The 22,205-nt window shown below is 34.4% G+C and overlaps 1 protein-coding gene across 1 annotated transcript in view; it reads left to right on the top strand.

The window, feature by feature from the left end:
• The window catches only part of LOC150101692 (leukocyte tyrosine kinase receptor-like), a 95,828-nt gene that overhangs the window by 32,417 nt on the left and 41,206 nt on the right, over positions 1 to 22,205 (top strand). The window contains exons 3-13 of the mRNA XM_090399891.1: positions 1,629 to 1,762; positions 7,934 to 8,062; positions 9,877 to 10,032; positions 12,816 to 12,949; positions 13,895 to 14,067; positions 14,247 to 14,338; positions 14,453 to 14,491; positions 17,337 to 17,387; positions 18,381 to 18,534; positions 18,688 to 18,835; positions 20,550 to 20,582. Coding sequence (XP_090256017.1) covers positions 1,629 to 1,762; positions 7,934 to 8,062; positions 9,877 to 10,032; positions 12,816 to 12,949; positions 13,895 to 14,067; positions 14,247 to 14,338; positions 14,453 to 14,491; positions 17,337 to 17,387; positions 18,381 to 18,534; positions 18,688 to 18,835; positions 20,550 to 20,582 — 1,243 coding nt within the window. The remainder of the gene's footprint in view (positions 1 to 1,628; positions 1,763 to 7,933; positions 8,063 to 9,876; positions 10,033 to 12,815; positions 12,950 to 13,894; positions 14,068 to 14,246; positions 14,339 to 14,452; positions 14,492 to 17,336; positions 17,388 to 18,380; positions 18,535 to 18,687; positions 18,836 to 20,549; positions 20,583 to 22,205) is intronic.

Below are 22,205 nucleotides of genomic sequence, written 5' to 3'. Positions count from 1 at the left end.
AAGAAGAAAAAAATAATAAAAAATACGTTTCCGCAAATGTGTACCGACTGTGCCCTCTCGATCGTGGGGCCCGGGTGCATTGCACCTATACCCCCGAGATGGCTGGCCCTGATTCTAACCCGCAGCCTGTTGACGATTTGGCGGCGATCCATGTCGGGATGAGGAAGAACACTTCTTTGTAACTAGACTGAAGCAAACTGTTTTGACTTTTATTACAGGTAAGGGATTGTACGACTTTGCAACTAAAAGTACGAGTTACCAGTCTCGTGTGGAGGGAAGTTAGTTTTCTTTGAATTGTTTTTAATATAGTTTCCACCCACAAAATATTTAAATTTATAGTAGTAGCGTTGGTAGCTTTAGGGTTAGATAATCCGGGATGCAACGTACATTGTGCAAAGCAGGACATGATTCTAAACGAATTTACATCTCAGAAACGCTGATGAATATTTCATCTGGAACACGTTCGATTATATTCGATTACCATTGTCTACACGCTCGTCAACAATAACTATGATGAAAGGGTAACAATGAAATCCCGCATTCGATATAATTTCTTCATTCATTGTTGAATTTTGCAGCATGAGAAAATGCCCATGATGTTTGGGCAAACATGGATTTAGCACTGGGAAAAAATGCCCATGTTATGCGACATTGTAAAATTGGCATAGTTGTTTTTGAAAAAAAAAAAATTTCCATTTTTCGGTGTTTCACTTTTCCTACAGCATTGAAATTCATTCATAGGCGGAAATAAAACTATTTCAACAAGGATCACCAGATAAAGATAGCATTAATTTACAGATAATTTATTAAGGTCAGACTACGTATAAATGTTTGAATAGCACCACGAGCGCTATCTGTTGGTAAAGAAGCGAACTACCATATATATACTTTCCTAATTATTCATCATCATCATCATCATTGGATTGACAGATGTGTGTAGGCCCTGGCCTTCTTCAGAAACTTTTGCCAGCCTTCTTTATTCATTTATAAGTTTCGCCATTTTTTTAAATTCCAGAGCCTTGATTATCCAGGGATGATCCCATCTTCTCATTTCAGTTGAGGTCTTCGAATTTTCCTTTTTTCCATTTAACCTGTCATTGAAAGCCTTCTTAACTGTTGTATTGTTATTCATCTGTATAACCTGTATAGTAAACTTAATTTATTGATTTCAATATACTTAGCAATGCATGGCTCATTAAACAATCTGTAAACTTTTTGACCTAATTACGAATAAGAAAAGAACAAAGTTCTACCTAATCCAATCATATTCAACACAAACACACACACACTTGGGGCTTCATGAAGAGCTGAGTGATAGCCTACTTTAATTCATCTCGGAATTCTTGTTAAGCATTATGAAAAGCCAATTTTGTATATTCTAGATGTTTAAAAAATAAGTGGGATCTCTTTGACCCTCCGAGTGATTTTTTAAACATTGGAAATTTTCTTTAGTCATTTAGGGAAAGATATTTGGATCGAAGGTCAGTAGCACGGCTGGTTTTGAGGACGACAGTTGTTGCTATTTTTGTAAATTTCGGAATTTCTCGCTTTCAGCGAATGAAGGAGGATGTAGTGATGGATTTGTCAGGTTTTTCCTTATTTGTTAATTCTATTTTTATTTCTTTCAGGTGGAAGAAACATCATCAGTTGATTTCAAAGGTACTGAAACCATTTGTTCTAATCGTTGAAATCGTGACCCCTCCTTCGGTTCACTACAGGCACGTGGCAATGGACAACATAAGAGTGGTCGACTGTACAGAAAGTAAGTTACTTTTTTATTATTATTTGAATTATTTTAAAGGAAATGTTTCGAACTAAAGGTGAAGGTCTGCTGTAGGGTTGTAAAAGATCCTTAAAAAAGATTCATTAAAGAACTGTTTTATGCTTCAGCAATCTGTAACGTTACGAAAGGGCTTTTTCGGCAATTTGAATTGCTGGTTCTGGCGAACGAGAAAAATCCTATAAAAACCCAGTTTAGAGTACTCAATCAAAAGATCATCATTTGGTGAAGTGTAGCTGATAGAAACATCACTTGGACCGATACATTTGCGGAAAATGAAGAAGGAAATCCTTCCTGTATACGGTGATTGTTAGAGGACAATAATGCAAAGTTTTTTTTTTTTTTTTTTTGGCTCCAGAGTTGGAGCGGATAAGTCTAGTGAAAACGTGTTCCAATAAGAATGTGCGCGGCATACAATCGCCGAGAAATAATAACCATTTTGAAAGGATTTGTTCAGTTTGTATTTCAATTTCTAATCCACTTATGAAAATAAGGGGATCAGAACTGACTTGAAAGATGTCCTGAATCTGAAAAAAACGTTTATGTAAGTAAATGAACAAACTACAGCAGAGATGAAAGTTAAAATCTATTTCTGTAAAAATTAAATCTATAAAACATTTTCGAGCAGGATTACGGAAAATGCGACAGAAAGAGCTAATATTTGCCTGATTGGAGATGGGTCATTTATTAAATATCATTTTCAGTACATAAATAAAAGAAAATACTCTATAGCCCCCCCCCGGCTTCTTTCAGCACTTTCTTTATGAGGATTGGTGGCTGTTGATTATTTCAATAGGCATCGTGGGAGGAGAGTCCAGCAGACAAATGCCACCTCCTCGTGATCCTAATCTATCTGGCACATGCAAGTATTTTATTATTATTTTTCTTGGGAAAAAAATTACTTACCTACTCCAAAGATTACTCGGGAACCAGCAAGAGGGGGGGAAGGAGTTCCCTATTCGGGGATTATGAATCTCTCATTTTTAATGGTCTTTCTTCTAGGGTATCACGTTATAGAAAGAGACACTCGATTTCCGCAGGTTATACAACACCTTATTATCTGAACATAAAGTTGAATAAAGTATGTATTTGCATCATTTTTGATTGGTTCAAAAGATATAAACTAAAGAAATGTGGTGATGACATATGAAACTCAATAAAAGTACTGCAAACCCAAGTTAAACAGCTGAACATTGATCGTTGGACCTGAGATTAGTTCACTAGTATCAGATGGAATAAAACTCTTGGAGAAGTAGAAACTCTACATTGTATTGGTATGGCAAATAATGAAGATAGTTATTTATTCCAAAATTAGACTCTTCATTTAAGGAGTTTATTAATAATAATCAAAATGATTTCATTTTATAAGGAATATAAATATTTTTTATTTTCTTTCCGGAGGAAAATTAAGGCTAATATGTAATAATAAATTCCAAATAGCGGCGTTTGGGAGGTTATTTTTATTTATCTATTAGCGTCATCAGGAAAGTGACCATGTTATGGAATTGCAAAAAATCTCTCATCATCATCATCATCATCATCATCATCAAATTCCTGCCATGTACCCTTAAGGGGTGTACAGGATATGATTGTACTACACGAAAAATTTACCTCATTACTATCTTCCTATCTACAATTTTCCTCCTGATCAGTCTGTTACTTGTCAAGACTCCAACATTATCAGATCTTATATATCTATCGTCTAAGGCACTTTGTACCGTATCAACCCACCTATATCTTGGTCTTTCTCTGGGTCTTTTTCCTGCCAACCTGGCAGAGAACACTCGTTTTACTAATGGTTCCTCGCCCATTCTGTTTAAGTGACCATACCGCCTGAGATTAGCTCTGCTAACACATTCCTGGATGCTGACAATGTCAAGTTCTTTCCTAATATCCTCGTTTTTAATATGATATTGCCATTGATGCCATCTGTTCACGCCTCTAATCTTTCTCAGGACTCTCATATCTGCGGTCTCTAGTCTTTGGTCAAGTGTTTTACTTCTGACCCAGCTCTCAGATCCGTAAGTTAAAACTGGTTTGAACACTGTCTTGTATACAGCTAATTTAGTGTTCCGACTAATTTCTTTCTTATTCCATATCGATTTTTTCAAATGAACTTTCTACCAAACCAGCTTTGTTGATTCTGTTGTCTATTTCCATATTTAAGTTACCATCTTTACTAAATATCGTGCCTAAGTATCTGAAATGTTTTACTTGTTCCACGGGTTCTCCGTTCACAACGCAGTTGACACTTTCAACGCTTCTACCTATTTTCATTGTCTTTGTCGGTTTATTGCTGACCTTCATACCATATCTATTACAACAGTTATTCAGTTTAGTCAGGGAATCTTGCAGACTTGTAGCGGATTTATTTAGAAGTATAACATCGACCGCATAAAGCACAGAGTTGACATTAACACCTCCAATTTTGATATCATGTTTAATACCACTTCCCTTCATAATGTGATCCATATAGATAATGAATGACAGAGGGGATAATGCACATCCTTGTCTAACACCACATTTAACATTAAACCATCTTCCTGTACTTCCTTCAATTCTAACTGCTGACTTACAACTCAAATAAAGACTAAGTATTGCTTGATATAATGCCCCATTGACACCATATAACTGCAGCGTATTGAATAGCTTCTCTCTTGGCACTTTGTCATATGCCTTTTCCAGATCGACAAAACTTAAATGCAGATCTTTGTTATATTCCCATGCTTTCTCGACTATTTGTCGTAAAGTGAAGATCTGATCCTGATATTTGGCCTGAATCCAGCTTGTTCTTCACCAAACGTTTCTTCCACAATCCTTCTTAACCGTTTCTCAAGTATACCTGCATAAATCTTACCAGGAACACTCAGTAGGGAAACATCTCTGTAATTCTCACATTCAGTTTTATTTCCCTTTTTATATATGGGTACTATGAGAGCTCTACTCCAATCATCAGGAATTTGCACCTCTGTCCATGCCTTCTTAACTATGCAGTGCAGCCAATGTAAGACTCTTACTTCGGCATTTCTGGTCGAATATCATCTACTCCTGCTGCCTTTCCACATTTCAAGCCTTTGATGGCTTTTTCTACTTCAAGTATGGATAAGTATTCCTGACTGAATGCCTGGTCAGTGTTTTTTACCACTGTGCTCTCACTGGTTGTTTCATTTAGCAATTTTTCAAAGTAATTACTCCATACTTCAAGGATATCTTTTTCTCACGTTTTCATGTCACGTTTATCATCTCTAACTCCTTTTACAGCACTCTTTCCTCTATTTCTAAGCTTCTTCAACAACCTCCAGAATATCTTACCATCTTCTTGATATTTATTTTCTGTTCTTGCCAAAGTCCTCCCATGACTTTTGCTTAGCTAGTTTTACACAGTGTTTAGCTTTCTTACATTTGTCTCTGTATTCTCTAAGAGCACAAGATGATTTATTTGCCAGGAACTTTTGATATGCTTTCTTCTTTTCCTTCACTACCTCTTTAACTTCCTGTGTCCATCATGGAGTTCTGATTTTTCTATCTTTGCAGACAACCTCACGACATGCCTCTCTGGCCGAATCAATCAGGGTTTTCTTCAAGGCTTGCCACTGAATCTCCAAGGTTTGGTTCCTGTTCTCAAACTCTTTCATTTTTTCTTCAATAATCTTTGTGTGTCTTAGTCTACAGTTCACATCTGAGAGCTTCTCAACTTTTATTCGCTTTAAAACTTTCTTACATGATATGCTTTTCAATATGAAATTCAATTTTATCCTGCTCAAGACTAAATAGTGATCACTTTCAATTTCAAATCCTCTGTACACTCTGGTGTCCTGCACCAGGGAGAAAACATCACTATCAACAATAACATAGTCAATGAGACTTTTCGTATTCCTAGCCTCTTCTCTCCATGTGAATTTGTGCATTTTATGTTGGAACATGGTGTTAGTAATAACCAGTCCATGTCCTGAGCAGAAATCGAACAGATATTTGCCATTATTATTGGCTTTGCTCTTTTCTACAAATTTTCCCAAAATATTTTTGTATGTCTTACAATAATTTCCTACTCTGCTATTTAGATCCCCAACAAGGACCAACTTTTCCTTTTTCATTGTGTCAGTTGCTTCCTCTAAAGCCTCAAAACTCTTGCTCCACTTCTACCTTAGTAGAACCTTCTGTGGGACCAATGGCACAAATAACTATCATTGTCCAGTTCCCCCATTCTCGTATTTGCCCACATCACTCTACTTGAAATTGCCTGACATTCAGGAAGAATAGCCTCGTATTTATTGTTGAATGGAATGCTACTCCTTTTCCTTGATTGTCATTGCCCGAATATAACATTTTGTATTTATTGCTCAAAAAGAGATCACCAATTTTTTTGTCTTTTTTGTTTCAGTCATCCCTATTATGTCGATCTGGTACTTATCTAATTTTTCAGCTAGCTCCATTGCTTTGCCATTCAGGCTTCTTATTTTGATAGTACCTATCTTTAACTCTAGTGATGTTGAGTTGTGGCGTGTTTCCAGCTTTGTTCCAACAAAAAATCTCTTGGAATTTATAACTCAAAATAACTAATGTCAAAAGTTACCTTTTTTGTATATTTCTCTAGCATAGTCAACTTCAAGAATCAAGTTTATTTTTTTGACAGTTAACACCACCAAGCACTTAACACCACAAACCATTCTTACCCAACGCAATGAGCATTTGCGTTCAAATATTAAGAATTCGATTGCGATAGTCATTTACGAAGCCACACACACACACACACACACACACACACACACACACACACACACACACACACACACACACACACACACACACACACACACACACACACACACACACACACACACACACACACACACACACACACACACACACACACACACACACACACACACACACACACACACCTTGTTTTTTTTTTTACTTGCCCGGATCCTTTGCATAAACGAATGTATCTCATCTCACATACAACACTGAATGAATATTAATGTACCGAAATCAACTACCGCGTCGCCTGCTTCGGAGTTCCTAGAGCCATCCCGTCCAACAATAAACAGACATTAATTCAAGGGAAAGTGTTTTCGAAACCCTTAATTCAAAACTCAATACATTTTGTTTTCTTTCTCTTTGCGTTTTGGAAGCATGGAGGAGGTTTTGGCATTTTTTCGCGAATACAGACGCGATTAAGTCTTATGCTTTTAAAGACTTTTAAAGAGATAGGACGTCTACCTTGTTTTTTGGATGGTACTTAATCATTTCAAATAACATGGATTTTGCATTTCTGTCCTTCTGCTTTTAACTAGATCTAAACACTTAGGATGCTCATCGCTTATATGCGGAATAAATAAAGATTATTTCAAATATTTGAACAGTCCGTTTTTTTTTTCTCGTAATGGTTTTAAGAAATATAGTCTCAGTAGTTTACGGAGTAAACTAGAAATATATGTGCGTTTAAAGTCCTTTTAGTGAGTTAAAAACTCACTAAAACTCACAAAGTATGAAGACAGACTTCGCGCTAAAGAATGTAACAAAGAACTAAAAATAGTATATGGTGAGCAAACTGAATGTCTTTCAGTTAAGCTTTATAACACTATGGAACACTGCAGAAGGATAATTCTGTCCTTGTGGACATCCTTTGCATCGACATTAAGGAGATGCCCACAATGGAGTAACAGGATCCAAAAATATCCCCCAGTGTGACATCTGCATTGGGGAAATGACTTCAATGCGACATCTTCACTGTGGTCACATCGTTTGAAGATGTCCCCAAAGGAATGACGCTAAGTTTGGTATCTCTTCTGCATCTCAATTGAGGAGATGACTCAAGATAATGCAGGCCTTTCCCAGGATGGGTAGGGTCCTCCGATTAAACTTTACAACATCAAACGATCCAAAACTATCTCGTCTTCATTGGTTATACTATCTTGCAAATCTCTTCATTGCAGAAATGCGAATGATAGCCGAATGGTTTCGCTAGTGTTAGGCATTCATAAGTTCTTCTTACGTATTGATAATGCCAACAACATTATTTCTCAATAAGTGTGTTTTGAAATCATGTCTTGAATTTATTATTTTTCTTTGAACGACTGTTATTGTATCATTCAGCCTAAATATACTTTTTCGTAGCGCATTTGCAATTCTTGATTTTTCCTTCCTCAGGACAGCCATGGGACAACGTGTGTGAAAAGAAGCAGTTCCAATGTTCAAACAATATGTGTATAGAAAGGCATCAAATTTGTGACATCACCAAAGACTGCGTAGATAATGAAGATGAAGATTTAGACTGTGGTAAGTAGCAAATGAACAAAAAATTATATTTATAATCGCAATTTAAATATTATTATTGGGAATGATATTTCTTTGTCTTATTTTCTCATTAACATGTTTGTTAATGCTTAATAATAATTTATTTTTGCTAAACTAATATTTTTAGTTAGAAAATTTATAATTTTCAAATTTGAAATTAAGCTTGAAACTAGAAAATTTATAATTTAGATAACCTGATGAAATTGTGATTTTCCTGTAAAGGGTGCTTCACCGCACAACACCGACCACTTTAAGCATTGTCAGCTAATGAAAGAGAGTCTTTTTCAAAGAGGTAAAATTATCGATTATCATCATTGGGTCTCTCATTTTCTTTACATATGTTAATGGTTAAGACCTTTAGTTTCTTAATTACAAGAATTCGTGTTGGAGTTGTCATTATGGCTCAAAAGATCATCCAATACCCGTACCCAGACATCCTCTTAGGGCTAGAGGTTAAACGTTTCAGATAAGCTCGCTACATCATCCAGGTAACAAAACCAATCCCAGACTAACAGCCTCCTTTTTATGCGTGCATCAATCACGCTCTTGCACGAGTCTCTTTAGAAGTCCGTTGCCAAGACAACCGTTTCAGAGCAAACGGTTGCATCTAGATAAAGAATATGGGATAACATTTAATACCGCTAGTTAGAAGAGCAAAGAATGAAAAGAAAGAAAGAAGAAAAGCAGCTAGGTTGCTATGAAATGGTGGGGGTAGGTTGTTTGACTAAGATTTTTCACATAAGAAACAATACTCCGCAAAGATTACAAGGCAAGATAAAATGACATTCCTTCGAAAGGCTTGTCTTAGGGAAAAAAATAAAGACGTGATGATACAGCTACTGAAGACTAAGAAATCGAATCTCCAAGACAATAACGATGCATCTATTGTCTCCTTTCTAAGTTGCTGTGAAAGACACTGAGATAGACTTAGAACTAAGAATCTAATAAGAAAAATCTTTTGGTGATTGCAGTGAGGCCGTTTGCAAGAATATTTGCCAAATCAAAGATTTCTGAACTCACTTTGATGCACTGAGATATTTGCTTAAGTAACGGTTTGCTTGTTAATGTGTAAACTCTTATTCGGGGAATTAATCTTGATTACTCAACCAGTCCTGACAGTGTACGCTTCGTCCATTAACCTTTTCCTAAAAGGCATCGTGCATGCGGGTGTCCTGTATATTAGGAAACCGTGAGATGGTTAGCAGGCAACGAGCGTTCTGAATACAGACGGAATTTAACTCGTATCAAATATCTCTTTACATTACAGCCATTACTCAAAACATTGATAAGGACAAACTGGTCCGTTATCGAGTTTATGCGCGTGTATGAGTTCGCCACTTCGTTAGATTAGATGAGAGTAATTAATAATGGAGAAGTAGGAAATCCTATTCAGGTGTGAAGAACGAGGTGTTGCGTTTACAACATTGTTCTGTTGAGCTTGTAGTGCAAAAGACAGATGGCGCAGAGTTCATTAATTCTGACAATCTGAAACTGTATGGGTGGCTTGTAGGTGGCAGCAGTGATAGATTACAGGAATCATTGTTCCTGAACATTTAGGTCAATGATCAGTGAAGTGTTTAGATGATAGAAGTTGACCATTCGACAGAATATGAAACAATTGGATAGTTCACTAGAGAAGGCGATACTTTCTGAACCGAAAAAGAAAAAAAAATAGTTTACAACATTGTTCTGTTGAGATTTAATTAAGATTTAATTAAAATTTTTCCATCAATTAAAGTAATTAATGGAAACATTCATGGAAATTAATATCTTTCCCATTTTTTGTCTTTTTTTAGATCAAGTGCCGGATTACGCGAGGTGTTCCTTTGAAAACGGAACATGCGGATGGACAACGTTAGCAACTGCAAGAAATAAGTGGATTCGACACAACGGGTCGACTCCTTTACAGAAAACGGGACCCATGTACGACCACACGTACCAGAATTCAACGGGTGAGTGTCAGGCGTTGGTGTAGAATTAATACAAAGCTAAAGTCAATAATTATTGTTATTAACTCGAATGGAATCAGAACTAGCACTGATTATTACAATTCGATTTATTATTGGCTAGCAATAATATCCGTAGATTTATCCGTGATGAAGTATGGATAAAAGGGATTTATCGTTTGGGAGTTTTATCCTATGAATACATTTCCTTTTTTTCCCGGTATCTCCAAATTATTATGAACAAGATTACTGCCAAGCGTAAACTGATGATAAATATGTCTCGCCATTAAAAAAAGGGTTTCAATTTCTTCAAGACATTGGGAATATTTTTAATATAAGAACGTTTTTCAAATGAAGGTAAGTTAGCCTGTTTCGCAATTCTTTCTTTACGAAATTGTTCTTTTTCCCCAAATAACAATAGCAACCACCCGTCATTGTTATTGTCAAGTTAGGATTAACAGGAGTCAGGAGTCACTTAACGCACGAATCCAGGATTTTTCACAGAAGCCGTTAAAGAAAGAATCGGTCTGAATTTAATCGATATTAAAGTTTAAAAAAAAAATAAAAAATTCAGGAACTCTCCAGGATCATCCTGAACTTTGAAAAACTCCGCATAATCTTTTCTTGCGTTGTTTAGGAGTTACAATGTATAATCGATTACCTAATCCTTATCCTGTATATGCTATATTAACTAATTATTAACCTGCTTTTATTATATTAACCATCTTATCCAGTTTAGGTTGGAATTATCGAATACTTATCCAGTTTATGTATATATATTAACTAACCTTATCCTCTTTAGGCTAGATGTATCTAATCCTAATCTTGTTTATGTCATATTAACTCTGTTTTAACCTGCTTATGCTATAACTATTTAATCCTTATCTAACAATATTAACTGATCCTTATCCTGTTTATGCTCGAATTGTCTAATTTTTATTATGTTTATGCAACATTTACTACTTCGTAGATATATCTTGATATATCTTAGATATTTACGTTAGATCTAACTAATCATTATATTGTTTATATCATATTAACCAATCCTTATAGAGTTGGAATTATCGATTTTATGTAATTCTTATTAATTCTTATCCTGTTTATACTACATTGACTTATGTTCGTTACGCTAGATCTAACTGATGCTTATCCTGTTTATGCTACATCAGTTAATCCTCAGCTGTGCTTTTGCCAGATTAACTAATCGTAGCCTTTTATGATGCTGAACTGTATGTTGAGTTTTTAAATTTTTGCGGTTGGGATTCATTTAAAAATAAAGAAAAACTCAAAACAAGAATGAGCTTTTGTGGTTTCTCTTACAGGAAATTTATAAAACTGAAAGAGTAATGGATTCGGAAGGTATTTAAGGCTGCGAATGCGTTCTCTTAAATCACCGATAAACCGAAATTATCCGAGAAGCCCGAAGAACTACAGAATACCAATGAATTCAATTTTCAATGCATCGATGTAGAAACCAGGAAGTTATCTCTTGGGCTGATTTTAAATAACTATAAAAATAGGTGATTAATATTCTAAAAAGAGATAAAAGTGTTTTTACGTCAAGATACAATGGGGTGTATTGTGCAGAATATTTGAATATATTTCTAAAGAAACAACATAAGAGAATTCTTTAAAGAATGTCATTTGATTTATGATTCTTGTTGTCGTGATTGGTGGCGCTGTGAACCTTTCTCTCTCTCTCGTTTTGTTTTTTATTTCTAATGGAACAGAAAGTTAGCATCATTACTCACGGGGAATGTAGGAAGGTGACAAGTGCAATGGTATTTCGTAGTCCATCCCTAATCTTCTAGAAACTTCAAGGCATTAAACATAGCAAAAAAAATTTACTTCTACAGATCAGTTATTTCCGGCAGATTCTGAATATTTATGAAGCTTTGTGTTGAAGAATGTCAAATACTCTCCATTATTAATTCTATTGTGACGAAATCAGTCATCTGATTGGCTAAAAATTATTCAGCTGATTGATTTTATCCAATCAGAAAGCATCAGAACTTAAATATCTTCAGAATAACAGATGTATAACATGGGAAAGGTATTAATGAGGATTTGAATATAATTTCCCATGAATCTTTGCTCTCTCTTTTTTTTTTTTTTGCTTAATCGGTAGCTTCACAACATTACAAACATTTGTATGTCCTTTTATGCGTGTTTCTGCGATGTTTAGTGAGTGAGTTAACAAAGTCTCACTTTTTCACTAATGCCAGCATCTCAGAGTGATGATAGCATTTCCTCAAGTACGTTACCTAGCAACGGTACGTTTGTCTTCGTATCTCTAAAGGTGATTGCTTTCGCGGCTACGGTAACAAAAGTACTATCATCGCTATGGCTTTTGCACAGCACTCCATCCCCCCTCCCTCTTTCCCTCCACCCATCAGTTTCCCACCTTTCGCCGCTCGCTCACTCGTGACATGTAAGGGAGCGCTGTCCAGCGCGTGCTGATACAGAACATGTAATAAATCGTCGCCGGCACGAGCTGGTGGTTATTAGTGCTAAAGCGTTTAGCTCACTTCACAGAGAGGGAGAGAGAAAGAAAGAGAGAAGAAGTTTAACGACATCCAATACGAGTTGATATTACTACATAGATCTAAGTCATCTCGCAACGTAAGGGAATGTCGAAGAGCGATTAACTAGACACATACACTGCTATATCAAAAATTTAAGTTCATTTACAAAAATATTGTATTAACCTTATTCTTTTTTTTTTTTTTTAATGAACGCATACGTTTTGTCTTTCTTCATTAACTAGTAACTTGTTTTCTTATTTTTAGGTATGTACATGTTAGCCCATTTTCCTCTCAGTTTCGGTAAGCTCGGACATCAAGCAATTCTGAATAGTGAAACGTTTAACCCACCCCCACTCTATCACAGTAATTTCAACTCCCAATACTTCAATAGTTGTCAGGTAGGTTGGTTTCAATTGTTAAAAAAAATATTTGAAGCATTTACAATGCAAAATGCAAATTAAATAATACGACAACGCGGTTAACAATTAAAACATCAACTTCTTTTTAAATATAAATGCATATAATTTATAATATTAAATCCAGTTGGAGTTTAATAAATGGGCTCTTCTGTAGCGTTGTTAGAAAAAGAACGGAGGCTTTTCCGATGGAAAGATCTTCGAATCCCGTGTAAGACTCCAGTAATCTTTATACGATTTTTTATTGAAGGTAAGTCAGCGGGTCTCATCCACAGGGCAAAGAAGTTTTCTCCTTCATAATCTTTATATTTCTTCTGCAAAATAAAAAACAGACCAACCATAGAACACACCTAAAGACACACAGTGGAATATCGCGATAGGATTAACCTTTGCAATCACAGCACAACTGGAATTAATAGAAAATCAAGTGATTAGGCCTTAAAAGGCCATCGAGACGTTAAAGAAAGATGAGACGGAACATTAATTTACCTAAGACAACTTCATTTACTTATAAGCCATTAAATGTAGTCATCCGACGCCAGTGAGTATTCAGACGCCCTCAAACTTGCATAAACTCTGTTCGGGTATTGTGAAACTCAACAGCAACTTCCGCTGTCAAATTTTGGTTATTGTCGATTTCAGCTTTTATATTAGAGTGTTTAAACTGTTCCTCATTCGCATCGGATACAAACTGACAACAAAAATTACCAGATTTTTTTTTTTTTAAATTGAAGACAATATATTTTAGTCGATTAGGAATTGGAAACTTCCCAATGAAGTTTCTTTACCCAGTCTAGTTTTAAGAAACCCAGTTGAAAAGCAAAAGAAATGCCTGTAATGAATATTTAGTTAGCTGATACGTCTATTACTATTCTTTCATAGAACAAAAAAAATTAGAATTATAAGAAATACCGTTATTTTTTACAGGTTCGTTTCTATTTTCACAAATATGGCAACGGTGTTGGCGACTTGCAACTGGACGCCGTAGAATTAGACCCTGATTATCCTAATGGAAGAACTGTCGAGCTATGGCGAAGCTATGGAAATCAAGGCGATCAATGGAAAAAGAGAGTAGCTGCACTTCCTGATATCAAACACAAGTGAGTTAAAAATGTTTTAGCAGTTTCTTAAACGGCCAAAATGTGAAGTTATCAAGTTACCTTTACGTAAGAGTTGGTCTTCAGAAGAGGATTGCCGTACAGTAATCCTTTTCTATGATCTTAATGTTGCAATTATTTCGTATAGAAGGAAATGAAAGAGTTTTATTTTCTTTTTGTAGGTTTTATCTTTCGTTCAGTGCCATCAGAGGGTTAAGACACACGGATATTGCCATCGACGATGTAACACTGAGTCCAGAATGTTTTGGAATCGGTAAGTGTTTATTACAGAACTTTAATTGTGAATAATAATAATGAATGCCACATTATCAAAGAAAACAATCCCGAAAAAGAAATGGTGTCAGAGTATAGTTTTATTTTTATTTAGGTGTTCCAGAGAATGAAACAAAATGGCTCCCTTTAACAGGTAAATATTTATAATATAATTATTATTTTAAAGTGTCATGTGACCACGTTACAATATTAATAATATTATGTTATAATATTCTTCTGCGAAAACATCTAGCAGGATCCTCAGTACTCCAAAAAGTAGCTTTTTTCTCTACATAATTACTCCTGGATTACAATTTATCACAATATTGCTGTTGCATTCTAAGTCCCTATCTTGATTTCACTTTAATAATTCCGAAACAGAGAAATCCCTATTCAAAATTTCCCGTTTCCAAGGATGAATCTGTTGCAGTGATTACGTTGCTCTGATGACAGGTTTGAAAGCCATCGAAACAATGGTGGCTTCCTCACAGCGTTTATCGTATGAATAGTCGGTCTTGTGCTGTGCGTAGGTGGACGATAATTACAATTCATAACAAGATGTGTTGTTTCCATGGTTTTATTTCATTGTCATGCGAATGTTTATAGTTGGTTCATCCGCTAGCCAGATAATTACACCAAAGGACAGTCCAAGAACGAAGACGTATTATAAGTAATAATGAAACCAATTTTGTACACTTAAAGTGATGGTAAGAGGACAAAGAACAGTCCACACTTATTAATTAAAGACAGCATTCCTAGGAATTAGGCAACTGCGCTTGTAATAAGCTGTTGGAAAACACGGCAATCTGCTATCTTTTAAAAACAAGTTTAGACTCGCAGTAGAGTTTTAAATTGCGTCTAAGAATACCCTGGCTATAAAGAATTAAAAGTTCCGGAATGCATAAAATGTACATCGGTATACAATTAAGCTACTTTATTATGATGTCACAAAAGTACCGTCTTCCTATTACTACCAGTTTCCGGTAGCATTTAATATCCGTTTCTAGCACTCATTATTTCTTTGTTGTTGCCCAACATCTGGTTGTCACCTTCCCCCCCCCCCCCCCCTCTGCCATAAATCTAACACCTCTGTGCTGAGCGACTGGCATTCTCTAAAATTACACGACACCTAACGAAGAACGGTGGCGACTGTGTTATTATTTGTATCAAGTTTCGCATGTTCTCTCTCGTTTCAGATTGTTACCAAGTGCAACTCCTTAAGGACGAATTCGACGATTTTTTTTTTTGGATTTTTTTATTAGGTTTTTCTGGATGTGACGGAGCGAAGATTTTTCTCCTTGTAATAGACATTTCTTGGAGTTCGTTTCCATGACAACCGGTATCTACCGATTGGCGGTCTCCATTTGACCTTTGAAGTTTTTCTACCATTGGTATATTTTGTCTGTCCCGCGAGACCAGAATACGAATAAAAACAAATAACAGTAGTAATTATGTAGTAAATAATTCTGATGTTGGAAATCCTGATGATGATATTAAAAAGAATAAATAGATGTTTAAAATAATGTATCTTATTGGGAGCATATGTTAGGATATCATAATAAAATCATAATTATTACAGTTATAGAATTGCGTTTTTAACCAATTTATTCGATTTATTTGGAGGCAAAATAATGAAGTAATTATGAAACGAACTGAACTTAAACATTTATCATCAATTTAACAATGTATTATTTAACAATTAAAAGAGAATGAGACTCTCACATTGAAAACACGAGCTAATATTTAACAATGCAGTTGCGCATGCGCATTCTGCACAATTAAAGCAAAAGAGTTCATGAGAAGTAATCCATGCAGCTAGAATTTGAACACGTAATGATTGTTTTTCATTCTTAAATATTGTTGTTAAATCTGTATTATTGTTTATTTTTGGTGCAGGTACGTCAAATGTTTTTTTAAAACGTCTGCCATCAACATCTAAATCGCTTTCATTGTTATGAATTAATCATTTGATTAATTATAAGTCCGATTTAAGTTTTTTTTTCTTCCGCAGACTCTTTTCTTTCAGTTTTCTTTTCACATTTACAAATATGTGATTTAAACCAAATATGAATTAATAATATAAACATGTATATTTTTTACATATCATATTACACTAGAATTAAATTTAAACGATTACATTAGGATAACATTGAATTATATATTTATTTCCATTAAAATATATATTTCATACTCCAGTCAGCTGTGTATATATAATTACTTTACTGTTCAACTGTTTATATATTTTTATACACATTTGTTTTAATTATTGAGGAAATATGAACCGTACTATAAGAATGAGTGAATTGATGTTCTACTGCCATCTATTGAGTTAGAAATGAACTACGCAAATAAAACTGAATACGATTCCGATTTTTTTTTTTTTTTTGATGGATGCTTTTTCATTTTACTAAAACGAAAAAAAAAATGTTAGATTTAAAATATTTGTCTTAAAGAAAATGAAAATATCCAATATTCTGCAGCAATGCTTGAACATAATAATTTCATTTCCCTCTATTAATTAATCAGAGATGACTTCCTCTGACTATCGTTTTGAATTTCAACTTTAATATTACGTGAACGAATGCATCGATTAACAATTATTAAGCGCAAGTTAAAACTTCAAGCTTCTTTGAGTCCCCCAACTTGATCTTAACTTCAGCACATTTTGTGTTCACTTAACCTTTTTTATTTTTGCGATTAATTAAAGACGTTAGTCTTCAGTTATTTCTTAATTAAGCAGAAGTTAAGTAGAGTATAATGCGCCCTCTCTAGAGTGCGTTTAAAGACGAAATGGAAAAATCAATTTGGATCTAAAACTACAAACTTCGTTTTCATTTCAACAAAGAATATTTTTGTCTTAACAATTACGATATTCTGAGCATCTTCTTCGTACATTTAATTCCGTGTAGAATGGTAATTTTTTTAAATAAAATAAAATAAAATTATCAATTTTTAACAACATAACCTATATTGATGTTTTCTTAATGTTTCTATTCCAGCAGAGAAAGAATATCGGTCAACGGACAAATCACATTTAAGGAATGCTACAAGTAAGAAACGCCCCTTTATTTGCTATTTAGATGTGTTACTATTTTAATTATTTAACTGTGTCAAAATACTCAAACTTCTATAGTTATATATTGCCTATATACCTACAGATCTAATTCTAATTTATGGGTGATCTAATTAGATACACAATACAGAAATTACACTGAAAAACTACGTCTAAATTAAATACTGCGAAATGAAAAATCTTCTAGTCATTATTTCATTTTTTTTTTTTTTTTAAATTAGTGAAACGATTTGAAATTAGGCTAATAATTGTTTTTTTTTTCGATTTTATTATAGTAAAGGCAAAGCACCATTTATTTCAACAGTAACATACGCTTGAACTTCAATTGTTGTGTTATGACGTCACAATACTAGAATGAGATTACGAAACACTTATTTCTGTAATTGTGTGCTCTAATGATTTCCTTATTTGTTATTATTAACTCAATTTTTTTTTTTTTAATCTGGCCAAATGGCTCGTGTCATTTCGTAACACTACCATGAAGTCCTTATTGGATAAATACGGAAATAATCACAGACAATCAAAAAAATGGTGCGTTTTGAAATATAATTTTGATGTCGATAATATTTATTATCGCGACTCTTTTCCAGATTATAACCGATTCCAAAAAGGGCTCTCACAGATTATAAGAGATTTTGAAATCAGCTCTAATAAATCACAACAGATTCTCCAAGCGATTCTAACAAATAATAGCAGATTCTAAAAAGGGTCGAACAGATTTCAAAAACGGTTCTAACATATTCCTTTCATTCTATTGAATACGTGTTATTAAGTTCTATTTAGACAGGATGGAATATTTTTTTTTCATCATATCAGAAAAAAAGCAGAATTTGCTGAGTTGTTCTGTATGTTACATTTATGAATTATACTTTTCCATCTTTTTTGTTTGCCTGTCGGCATGCAATAATAAAATATTAACAGTTATTAGAATATCCTTAAATTTATATTTTCTTTCTCTCCTACTTCGTAGAATACTCCTTCAGCACTTGTGGAAGCGAAGGTCGTACGGGTCCAACTATGACTCAGTGTGCATTGGCGTACAAAACAAGTCCAGTTAAAGTCTCTGTCGATATCGCTATGAAAGGCATACAAAGATGGACTGTGCCACACGACGGAATTTACACGTAAGATTATTTCCCTGACAAGCTGTTTTTTTCCTTGGTTAAACTGTTTCTTAAAGTTTGTTTTGTTTTTATGGTACTTCAACACAAACAATGACTCATCTTTTACTTGCTTGATCTTCTTTCTCTCTTTTTTTTTTTTTTTGTTGTCTCCAGGGTTTTTGCTAGAGGAGCAGGAGGAGGAGAAGGTTTTCGAAACGACGGTAAAAGTCGGGGAGCCTTCGTTCGGTCAACTTTCCGCTGGTCTCGCGGTGAAACGATCTACTTCCTCATCGGACAACAAGGTTCAAGTGCCTGTCCAAAGGTAACTTCAACAGCACCAAACTTATAGCAATAAATAAACGCACGTAAATAAAATGAAAATTTTATGTAAATGTGCGAATATTAAAGAAATAAAATAAAGCCACCCGCGACATTTTTCATGCTTTAAAGTGAAGTTAATAAAGGAGGCCATAACTGCGCTTCAATCTGAATATCATAAAAAGTAATTCAAGCACAAGAGCGCTGTCTACATGCAAATGATATTAAAATATTCCCCCACGTTTAATAATGCAATGAGATAAGAGAGCACTTTATATGGATACGTTGCTCTCCTTTCATCCTGGAAGATTATACACGAGAGAGAGAGTGAAGGAGAGAATCTACATTTTAAAGTAATATAACAGAATGTGAAAGGTCACCATACTCAGATAAATATTTAATAGCAAGTAAAACAATGTGAATAGAACGGGTGCAACTGATTATTGCAAAATCAACTTATCATAAAAACGGGACACAATTCATATTCTCCAAAGTCAATGCGCAAACTTCTTTATAGATTTATAAATAGAATTTCGCAGCCTTTCTACAAAAGCTCTTTTTTCGTGGAGGATTTATGGTTTGCATGGAAAACTAGCTTTGTTGATATACAAAGAAAACAAAATATGAAATGAAAAAAAGCTCATAATTCCTGTTCTCTATGTTATAAAAATGTAGAGGAACGAGAGATGCCGACAAGGAGCACGATCATTGACGACATCTACGAACCCGAAGCAAAACACGACGGATTCATGCGACTACCGTCTTCGTCAAACGTCAGTGCAGTGGGAAGGGGTCAGTTGGCAAGCACTAGCGAACGAGGAAAGTTTTTATCCCCTTAATAATTATTTAAAATCGCAAAATCAATTATTCTAGTGTAAAGGAAATTGATTATACCATATTTTATGTATTACGTCCTTAAATTAAACTTTTCAAATTCTATTAAGGTCTGAAATTAAAAGAATAATATTTTAAATTCAACAGAAAGAACAAAATGTGCAGCGTGAACACATTCGTTTTTTTTTTTTTTTTTTACTAACATTGAGTTTTGATTATTCAAACTATCAGAAAGCAAAACGGGTTTTTATTCTGACCCGAAGACCCAAAGCAAATTTATATCGTTGGAAAAAATTTGGAAAGTTGGAAAAAAATATTCAAATCGCGAACCAAATGATAGAACATTAATAGTCATTATTATATCAACAATGAGGTTTTAGTGTGAATCTAGAATAAAAGGAGACACGCTGTTGCAGTACAGTATTAAATAAATTATTATCACCATCATTATGTTTTCGGAGGAAGAATTTGTTTTGTACTTTCTTGATGCGTATAACATCAAGAAAGTTATATGCATGTTCAAGAAACACGTCAATAGATTCTTTCTTTCTTCTTACAGTCTTACTTAATACACGACACAGATAACATGTTATTGGTTTTGGGTCTTTTCCTATGTGGATCTTATAACATCAATAAAAAAGAAACAATTAAAATAGCTGAAAGAAATAATTAAAATAGCTGCTACATAATAATAAGTGAAATCATAAAATGCAAATCCAACACAATAGTCATATATCAATATAAAAATACTAATAATTGTTAGTTATTGTTGTTTTACTGATTATTGTTTATTTAATTGTTGAAATATATTTACATTATAAAGCAGCAGTTGCTCAGATATATATGCTCATATATTAAACGTTTTTTGTGTTTATTTTATTTAGCATGGATCTAAACTGACACCAAAAGAAATGATGGTAAGTATATATTATATCATATGATTATTTTAAAGAATAATATGCGTAAAAAGATGATTTAGATTTATAGTGAATAATAATTAACGTTGTATGCAATATTAAAGAAAAATTGGAGAGAAGAACAGTTTATTTGAGGTAGAAGGGAGAAATAGTTTTGAATGAAATAGAAATGAGAGAGAGAGAGAGAGAGAGAGAGAGAGAGACAGAGGACCAGAATTTGGTTGCACTGAAGTTAGGGGAGGGTTATGTTTTTCTACTGGAAGATGACTTTGGATTTTTTGAAAACTACATGCTGTCCGCGTAGTTTTAAGAACATCGTTTTTCTAGATGCTTTTCTTTATTCACATAGTTGGTACACAGTCAAAGCAAGATGTCATTTAAACAACAATTTGACTGGTGATACCACCCAAGAATATAAGAATAGTCCGTCAGGTATCGTCTTAAAATATGGACTGTTCCAAGTAATGCTGTTTTTTGTAGATCATATGCAGTCACTTCGTTAATCTTTAATTCTTGTAAATAGTTGGATAGATTCTTTGAAGTTGCACCAAGTGCACCGATAACTATTGGGATGACTTTGGTGTGTTTAAGCCACAGTCGGCCAACTTCGATTGCCAAATCTCGACATTTAGTATTTTTTCCCACTTATACGTTTATTGTTGTTATCACTGGATACTGCGATATCAATAATATAAACCTGTCGATGTTCGATAATTGTGATGTCAAGTCTATTGTGTTCCAAATGCCGATCACTTTGTATTCTAAAGTCCCAGAGAATTTTTGTTGTTTCGTTTTCCAATACTGTCCTATTTTATGCTGCCACCATTTATCAGAAGTAGGAAAGCCATAATTTTTGTATACATGCCAATGAACTATTTTGGCCATTTCATCATGGCGGTATTTATAATCAGTTTGAGCTATATTGCTGCAGGCACTTATTAGATGTTCTACAGTCTCATCTTTCTGATCGCATAATCTGCATTTGCTGTTATTGTTGATGTTCAAAATTTTTGCTTTCATTGCATTAGTTTGTAATGCCTGTTCTTGAGCTGCTAGAATAATAATTCCTTCTCTTTTTTTTAATATATTCATATTGTAGCCATTGACACGTCTTGTTCACGTCAATTTTGTCCTCAGTATCTCTAAGAAATTCGCCATGCAAGGGTTTATTTTTCCAGCGCACATATCGGTTATTTTGCTGTTCCTTTTTGTAATCACATTTGCTACCTGTTGCTTTCAGAACACCCTCTTGTGTCATTACTTGAAGTATTTGCTCAGAGCTATTGTCGATGTTACTTTTTAAGCTAATTTCTTCTTCTTCCACAATCTGTCTCACTTGCAGCAGACCCTGTCCACCTATTCTCCTCGGTAGGTACAACCGGTCAACATCACTTCGTGAGTGTAATGCATGATGCATAGACATTAGTTTTCTAGTTTTGCGGTCCAGTTTGTCCGGGTCTTTGTCCTGGACAAACTGGATTTTATAGTTTGCAAAATCCATAATAGATTTTGTCCAATCTATTATGCCAGCTGTGTATCGGATCACTGGACTAGCCCAAGAATTCATTGCTCTAATTGTGTTTAATCCATTTACTTTTGTTTTCAGAATATTTCTAACTCTTT

This window comes from Typopeltis vanoorti, chromosome 11 (genome assembly GCF_054136105.1).
Source record: "Typopeltis vanoorti isolate ZY-2024b chromosome 11, IOZ_Tvanoo_1.0, whole genome shotgun sequence".
Classification (NCBI taxonomy): domain Eukaryota; kingdom Metazoa; phylum Arthropoda; class Arachnida; order Uropygi; family Thelyphonidae; genus Typopeltis; species Typopeltis vanoorti.
Note: the sequence above shows the minus strand (reverse complement) of the source record. Positions and strands in the feature narration are given on the sequence as shown.